This window comes from Etheostoma spectabile, chromosome 18, assembly GCF_008692095.1.
Source record: "Etheostoma spectabile isolate EspeVRDwgs_2016 chromosome 18, UIUC_Espe_1.0, whole genome shotgun sequence".
NCBI lineage: Eukaryota > Metazoa > Chordata > Actinopteri > Perciformes > Percidae > Etheostoma > Etheostoma spectabile.
The window spans coordinates 11,443,863-11,452,821 of record NC_045750.1 but is presented as its reverse complement, the minus strand read 5'-3'; the positions used below and the strand labels follow the sequence as shown (position 1 = coordinate 11,452,821).

The 8,959-nt window shown below is 42.4% G+C and overlaps 1 protein-coding gene and 1 long non-coding RNA gene across 2 annotated transcripts in view; one reads left to right on the top strand and one right to left on the bottom strand.

Moving 5' to 3' along the window:
* The window catches only part of stxbp5a (syntaxin binding protein 5a (tomosyn)), a 96,431-nt gene that overhangs the window by 12,642 nt on the left and 74,830 nt on the right, over positions 1–8,959 (bottom strand). The window contains 8 exon segments of the mRNA XM_032542675.1: positions 1,102–1,253; positions 1,647–1,772; positions 2,130–2,180; positions 2,182–2,249; positions 2,251–2,307; positions 3,905–4,125; positions 4,506–4,546; positions 5,913–5,980. Coding sequence (XP_032398566.1) covers positions 1,102–1,253; positions 1,647–1,772; positions 2,130–2,180; positions 2,182–2,249; positions 2,251–2,307; positions 3,905–4,125; positions 4,506–4,546; positions 5,913–5,980 — 784 coding nt within the window.
* The window catches only part of LOC116706077 (uncharacterized), an 837-nt gene continuing 296 nt past the window's right edge, over positions 8,419–8,959 (top strand). Inside the window, exon 1 of the long non-coding RNA XR_004336141.1 lies at positions 8,419–8,938. This is a non-coding gene — a long non-coding RNA (uncharacterized LOC116706077). The remainder of the gene's footprint in view (positions 8,939–8,959) is intronic.

Sequence of the window (8,959 nt, the reverse complement as noted above, 5' to 3'; positions counted from 1 at the left end):
GTGTGTGTGTGTGTGTGTGTGTGTGCGTGCGTGTGACATTGTCCTGTGAGGCAGAAAGCCAAGCAGACAGCAGTCTGGCAGAGAAACACAGCTGGATGCCTGATTACTGCTCACAGTCGCCAAGCTCTGACAGGTGCCAGCCCACTGCTCACCAGTCAGTGACACCAGATGCTCTGTGTGTACTTACATGTGCACGTGTTTGTGTGTATGTGAGCATTTGTGTGTGTACATTGGTTTGCTTGTGTGTGCCTGAATACGTAGTTGCGTAGCTTATCTGTGCATAAATCACAAACATCAAAAATAAATCCTTCAGCATCCACAGCTTACTAATCCATCAGTATCCATAAGTATGGGCAGTGCATCGTCATGACACTGCGGCATCGTCTAAGTAACTGCACTGCCATCATCTAACACAGGGTGGCAGGGTGTCCATATGGGAAGCATCTTATCAGCTATCAGTGGTACTATGAAGCTGCAGTGGCAATCTGTGTAGAGGGGATGGGCTGTGGGCGGGTGTGTGTGAATGAGAAAGAGCAAAGAGATAGACAGAAAAAAGATAGATGGACAGAGAAATAGTTTGTGTAGTCAAAGTGCTTTATTTTGTATCAGCCTTTCGAACTAAGCCTGGGTAGCATCATTTTCAGATGCACCGTGTGTTGTTCTATGATTTTGTTCATTCTCATGACCTGTGGGGTTACTGAAAATCCCATTATAATGTTCACTGAAAGACTGTCTCGAATTCTAATGCAGACCTTTGCTGAAAAAAATACAACGTATGATTTTGCTTCTTGTGCATTTCAGGAGTTTTTAAGCCTTATTTTCCTCAACCTGCCGCGTGTTTGTCTACCTACACTAGGTTCCATTTACACTGGAGTTTAACAAGTGACATGTAAGTTTGGTGTTCAGCCATCTAGCTTTTGAGTTTGGGCAAAACGAGTTTGGATGTACTGTATGATAAGTCCGCTGAGGACATAAAACAATAGCAATTTGTGTCTTGTGACAGAGCTGTAATGGCAAGAAACAACCCATTTCTACTGCTGTGTGTGGTCAGAAAACTTTTTTTTTCTTAGTCTTTTCCATCTTATCCCTTTTCCTCATTACCTCCAGAAGGCTGTCGTGACTTTCTTGGCGAGCGGGGCTGTCTCTGGTAGGGGTCATTGGAGCCATAAAGCTCGACCGTCCCCAAATTGAGCACTACCGTCTTCTGGACATAGTCCACCACAGCCAGACCGTTACTGTTGCCAAACACCACACTGGGGAGGGGGTGACAGAGTGAGGTAGGAAGTGGAAAAAGAAGGGGAGGCGAGGGAGGAGGGAGAGAGCAAAGGAGAGATGGGTTATAGAAACATGGTCATGAGATTTGACTTAGTTTTCAGAGTTAAAAACACTGTAGTCGGGGCACAAAAACAGCTGGAATCTCCAAATATTCTTAGCAGTCATAAATTGTGTTGACAGGCCTGGTTGCCTCTGTAGCCGTGAGCAGTTGCTGCTTGAACCGCAAAATTGTATGCACGTACACTTTGCATATTTTGTCGTGATATATTTGACTCCGCTTCAGATGACGATGAACTACAATAAACAGTGGGCACTTTTCAGAGAAGACTTAGTTCTAGTCTTGCCTACAATGTTCCTGACCGTATACTTACAGGCCGTAGGAGGAATTGAGCGCCAGACTTGTGATCTGCTGCGGAGGCTCTCCGCTCACCCACACTAACTGGATCACCAAATCTACCTGGTAACCTGCAGACTGCTTCAGAGGAGTACTGCGCACTCTGGGGAGAAGAAGACAGAGTTGAATAGAAAAGAGTAGAGACAGCAAGAGAAACAACAAAAAATAAGGTTTCATAAAGACAATGACAAGTGGTGCAGCTGCAGTTCTGAAGCTGCTGTGTGTTGAGAGTCTGGCATGAGTGGCTGCAAGGGGATGATGGGAGGCCATGTCTGAAAATGCTTCAGGCGCTGACTTAGTCTAGATTGCTTGAGGCAAAAGGCAAGACTCTGTATATGAGTGGATATAAGAATGTGTGCAAGCCCTTTTGAGAGTTTATGTAATTGGTGTGTGTGTGTGTGTGTGTGTGTGTGTGTGTGTGTGTGTGTGTGTTTGTGTTTGTTGTTGTGTGTTTTGTTACATACTTAGGCAGGGTATGTTGCCTCCGTCAGAGTTGTTGCTGCTCGTGGAGGGTTGAAGGTGCCGCTTGTCTGGGTGAGGCACCGGGGGTGGGAAGCGCTGATGTCTGTTCTCCCCTCCACCCCCGCCGTCTGAGACTCTATGTCGTTCAGCTCGTACTGCATTCGCACCTCTAGTAACTGTATAAGACAACACACACACACACACACACACACACACACACACACACACACACACACACACACAGGTGTGGCTAAGTGCAATGTTTTAGCAGATTTATAAAAGAGGAGAGCATCATATCATTGATAAGAAAACAACAAATCTTCATGAATTCCTCTGAGGATAGGAACGGTCATATGACCGTGAGTGACATCCACATACATCCACAGAGTCACTTGATAATCAACAATAGAGATTTGTTTGACGTGTGTGTGTGTGTGTAGGCAGACGGAGGGTCAAAGAGGTCCTCCAATACTGAAATATTCCATTCCTTCTAAGTCCTCCTTCAAGCTACTTCTCTGCAACCTCCGCCTTCGCACAGCCACACAAGCACGCACGCACGTGCACGCGCACATCACACACACACACACACACACACACACACACACACACACACACACACACAAAGCCCCTCTCTTTTGCATTCCGTCAGTCTCATTAGCCCCACTGACATGTGGGAGTGAAGAGTGATCAGTGCCCTCTCCTCGGCTCCTCACACCCGCTCGCCTCTGTCCTCTTCTCCCTTAATTTCTGTGAGGTGTTTTACCTTGAGGGAACGAAGGCTGTTTTCCTAATTACAACTCACTGCAAATACACATCTACTCCTGATCCACATCCCAGACACACGTTTCGAGTGTAGGAAAAAATGCCTGACATTTCTCTGACACATGCATCAGCGCACAGTCATCCATAGAAAACGCTTTTAACAGGAAGTTGGCTGATTTAAAATAAGGCACTTGAACTCTACAGATTCATGTTTTTTAGGGTTTGCTGTAAGCCCAGTTTGTTTGGAGGAACAAAATAATTGAATAGTTAGGACAAACAGTGCTGAACATATTGAGGGCACCAGCTAAAAAAATTAATTCATTTACAGACCTGTGAGGAAAAACCTATCATCACACCTCCCACACACTTTGATTGACAAGTGATCTCTTTCTAGAGAAAGTCTAGAGCAACAACACCACAGCAGTACAACACCACAGCAGTGGTGTTGTTGCAAGAAAAAACAGGAAAAATGATTGCCAAACTTATAAACAAATAAAGTATCTTGCTGGTTTACCAATGTAACACTCCACTGCTCCAGCAAAAAGCAGAAACAAACTACGCATATATACATTATACATGCACCCTCTCACTGGTATTGTAGGAGCTGCGAGGATTCTCGCACAGATTAAACAGTATTTCTCTTTACAGTGTGTCATTAAACGCAGACTCCCAACACACCCCCATAAGCACTTACGTCGCTATCAAGGCAGGTTATAATGACAGTCTAGCTTTGCTTGTTCACTGCTCCGTCTGTTGGCATGGCAACCATACTGCCTTTGACTGGGCAGTTATTTGAGTGCATGTGTGTGTTTGTGCTCTTAAAACAGCAAAGAAAGTGAGTGCTGGGGGCAAATAATAACAAAACCATGCAAATTCTTGAAGAAGGTGAAAAGTTACACATCTACTTTATTTGTGTTCGTGCTTGTATGGTTACAATAGTCTTAGAATTAAAACGGGGAAAATATACAGATTGTTTGTATTAAAAAATAAGCATTGCAAACCGCTACCCACCTGCACCACCTCAGTAGTTACTTCCAGTTTGCTGAAGCGGTAGATGATAACGTTGGCTGACACCCCGGCCACACACAGCATCCGGCTCTCAGGGCACCAGGCCATGATCTGAATGGCAAAGGGGTCTTCATCTGACACTTCGGTGCTGCTCTTGTCCTCCTTAGACCGATTCCTGTCAAACACCTTGGCTGTTTTGAGCTTATAGAGCACTTGGAGCATTACTAGGAGAAAAGTGGAAAGTATCAGTTGCATTCCGGGGAAATCAGACAATCGAATATGACTCTCAAGAATATGAAATCAGAGGCAATGTGGTGCTTTGAAATTGAATTTATCTATTATTACTACATGTAAAAGTGTTCATTTACATAAATATTGTTTTGTTGATATTGACTGTATGAAGGCTGGTGCTCAAATTTAGAAATATTTGTTAAAAAATACATTTCTATATTAGTTTTTAAAAGTTGCTTGCTTTCCGTGAGCTTCTCCTTCCGTCTCAAATTTCAATTGAAGCTCAAAATATACTTTGTTGCTTATTGTTTGCTTATGACAGTAATTATAATTTCTCAAGCATATACAAAGCTTAGCTGTTGAGTGAACTCACTTGCAGAGGCATCCCAGAACTTCACAGTTCCATCAGCATGCCTGGAAATTCAAGAGAAGACGAGAAAGAAAAGAGTGAACAAAAGAGAGGTGACTTTCCATTTGTGTCCTGTTGTCTCGACTACTAACTTTGAATTCTAGTCTGATCAAAATTTATAATTTTGTACAATTTGCAGCATTAAAACATCAATTGAAGACACAAAACCCGATGTAAATCAAAATTAAAAATTAAAAATGACTAAACTAAAGTATTTCGTTTGGTCCCCAATTAATCATTTAACACAACCATAGCTGTCCTCTTTAGAGGTATTTAACCAATGATTCTCTTGACTTCATTCAAGGTTGTTGATCAAATATAAGACCAAAAGTATATGGATATCCCTGTCCTCAATCTTGTTTTGTACTTTTGTTCCTGAGGTTGGTTCAACTCATGGGAAATCTTAATTCTATGGCATACAAAGATATTTAACACAACAGTTTGCTTCCAACTGTGTGGCACACGTTTGGGGAACATCCTGTCCCGTTTCAACATGACAATTCCTCTGTGCACGACGTGAGGCCCATGAAGAAATGCTTGCTCTGTTTTAGTGTGAAAGAATTTGACGGGCCAGTGCAAAGCCCCAGCCTCAACCTTATCAGACACCTCGGCTAGAACGCCGACTGTGACGGTAAATGTGGCCGACTTCACTAATTAAGCTCTAGTGGCTGAATAGGAGCAAATCCCCGCAGCCATGTTCCAATCACGTATGGGCATAATGCTCAGATGTCCACATATTTTTTTGGCCATGTAGTGTAAATTCTGTTAGCAACAGAACATCCAGCAACGTCCACATTGCCAATTGCCTAAAAATGAATTGAGTGTGCACAGGATTACATTAAACAACAGGTGTTCAGCATGGCAGCTTCTCCATGAGGTGTCACGGATAAGAACATTGTCATAAAAAAACACGTATTTTGGTTTCCATTTGTTCCCCTCACACTTCTCATCGTTCAGCTGAGTGGATTTGGAGAGGAATATTTTGCAGGCTGTGGCACTCTTAGAAAGAGAGAGAAGCCTGTATGGAATAGTAATACGGCCTGTAAGGGTGAGGAGAGAGGGAGGAAGGAAAGGAGCCAAACCAATGCCTCAATGTCAATTCTTCAGTGTGTGTGTGTGCGTGTGTGTGCGTGTTTGTGTGTGTATGTGTTCTGTTGAAAACACCCCTTCTCCCCTTGTTGACAGCTTAGAGCGGGATAATAAACATTAAAATGGAGCGTGGTGCACATGATTGGAATATATAAAGACCTACAGTAAATATTCTAAGACAAACTTCTTCGCTGTGGAGGCCAGACATTGCAGGAGAGGTGAAAGTAATTGAGTTGCAGCAAGACGATAATGATAATGCTAATGAAATCAGTATTGTCTTACCCAGTGATGATGATCTCTGGGTAGCTCTGTGTGCCTTGACCCCAGTTTCCGCCACTAATAGGCCATTCCTGCATAGACAGCAGACACACATATTACATTAGAGTGAATGAGAGACCACAGGTAGAATGTTAGCAAACAGCGTGTCAATAGAAACATTGATTTCAGAAAAGATGACATGATAAAACCACAAACAAAGGTAGGGATCCTTAGTGTGCCTCTCTCAGTGTGTCTCGCATTTATACATTATGCACCTCAATGAGTGTGTGTCTCCATCTGAGAGTGTGTGTGCATGTTGGCAGGGGGTTTGGCTTTGAACACGTTGACACATACAAAGGTCATCATGATGACTCATGGTGATCTTTATGTGAGAATGCCCTCCCGCAGCTCAGCTAGGCCTTTGCTTAACAAAAAAAAGGGACGAAAGCAGCAGCTAGGCAGCCAGTTTAGGTCAGTACATGCTGACATTTCCGACAGAAAGCTAGAACAAGGCGACAGGGAAAAGAACATAGGCATACATAATGGCTGAAGGAGCAGGGGGTCTGTCTAAGATGATACAGGGATAGGAGATGAGAATGAGAAGAGAAAGGAGGTGTACAAAGAGAGAGGATGATTGTTAAGTATTATGACACTAGTATATAGTCGGTTTAGCTTCAAAGAAACATTGAGAAAGATACTTTAGCACTAAATTAGCTCATGCTGCATGCGGTTTGTAGCAAAAACATGCATGTATGTATTAATGTGTCCTTTGCTGAGTAACCTTGTTGTTCTTGGAGCGCGGCAAGATGGTTAGAGGGTGTAGTGTGGAACATTTACATTTCTAATTTAGGCATTAAGCTCTTTTACGACACTGCTATCCAGAATGACATAAAGGAAAATTCCACCCTCTGGCTGGAAGGTGTGTTTCTTACAAAATTTGATGGGTACCATCTAGGGCCACTCCTGAGGCGCCCCTTACAGTGGGGCATTGATCGGTTGAAGTGAGTGTGGCCTATGGGACCAAGTTTGGATTAACCACTTACATTTACGTGAATTGCAGGAAATTAACGGGGTAGATGTACAATGGGTACATCTGTGAGTTACATGATCCATTTTTTCATTCATTCATTCATTTATTTGTCTTCATGGTCCTACAAACTTTTTAACATTCAAGTGAACTCAGTGCAGCACAAAAATTCTAGTAGCCCAGTTTTTCCTAAAAAAGAAATGATGTTCATAGATTGACTATGGGTTAACAGCGTGGATGTTTCACAAGCTTTTATAGAAAATTAAATCAGACGGACTAGAGGTTGTTAAAAATCCTTTAGGGCTCTGGGATACTTGCAACGGTAATGTACCGCCGACCTTGCTGCTCACACCTCTCGATATTTCCTGACATTTGCCTCCTTGCGTTACGCTTTGGGTTCCGCTTTTGTGAGCACCCTGGTTCGCCGTTGCCAACTGGTATTGGGACGACTGGCGCGATGAGGCTTGGACCCCGTCCTAACATTTGTCTACAGAAAATTATAATAATAAATTAGTATCATGTAGTATTTACTTGGGTTTAAATTGTGCTTTTCTTCCTAAGAAATTCCTATTTTTCCTATAATTAGTACCACATTACGTTGGCCTTACACCTTAACTCAAAATACATGTTATGTTTTGTTTGCATTGCTTCTGATCTACTGAGAAGAAACAAATATCACTTCCTCTCCCACCACTTGTTTCCCCCTTTCCTTGCAAAATTGTAAACCTGGAAAGAAGCCCTAGCTCTTTAAATCTGAGGGTCTCTATCCAAAGCCTGACATTTACCACTGCTCTGTTATATGTAGGGCTGCACAACGAATCAATAAAATCAATAAAATGTGATTATTAAAAGAATTGGCAACAAATTTCATTATTGATTTGTTGTGTCGAGCAACTATTACGGCACTCAATAAGTTGGGCAGCTGATTGAGAATTTTTTTTAAAAATTGAGTTGAGCGTGAAGCTAAGCAGAGTGGAGCAAAAAAAAAAAAAAAAAAAAAAGCGGAGGTATAGTGACTACCATCAGAGAGACCTGTGTCCCTCCCCGATGTAAGTCGAGTGCAGTTTTGAGTCACGCATGCGTCACTTTGCAACGAGTGAAGATGTGAGTTGCGCATGCGTCACTTTGTGACAAGTAGCCTACAAGATGCTAACGAGAGATTTTGTGATGTCAATACAGTAAAAATGAACCTACTTAACGAAGTTCATTCACTACTGGCTACAAGTTAGCATCAAACACATCAAAGGTTGTCACTGGAATGGCATTTTGAGCTAACGTTAGCAATCAAACAATCATAGATAGCTAAAACGTTTTTGAAATGACTGCTAGCTTAGCTACAAGCTAGCAATCAAACACAACAAAGACTGTCACTTTAATGCGAAAGGTTTATTATTTCATGGATTTCAAAAATGTCAGTATGACATGTTATGCCGTGAACTGTTTACATCTGAGCATGCTCGACTCAAATCTGGACTCGACTCACATCAGGGAGTGACAACCTGTAATGTTGTTCTGAAACACATGGCGGAGGCAGAGAAATCAGTACGTGCTAAGTCATCCAAGCTGTGGCCGCATTTCACACTATATAAATTGAAAAGGTGTGTTAACTGCAAGATGTGCAAAAGCGACATGGCATGGCACGGTAGCACCACAATGATGATTCAGCACCTACAACGTAACCATGTTGGAGTCTGTGATGAGGAAGAAGGGAGTTCAACAGCAGGGTGAGTCACTACAGAACCCTACTTTTGTTCCATTTTGAAGTGAGGAACGAAATGTCCCTTTCAGTAGCTCTTCTGGTGCTGGTGTTTACTCGTTATACAGCTTGACAAGCATGACAAGCTAGCGTTAGCTCGTTAATAACAGTAGTAGACTAAAGCAGGGATGGTATAGTTTGGAAGACTAAAGACATGTTTTTATTCACTCGCCTTTTTTGGCCCATTAATTTGTCAATCTGTTGTCATGTATATATTCTGTGCTTTGTCCCATATCGGTTATAATTGACAAATATATGTGTGTGTGTGTGTGTGTGTGTGTGTGTGTG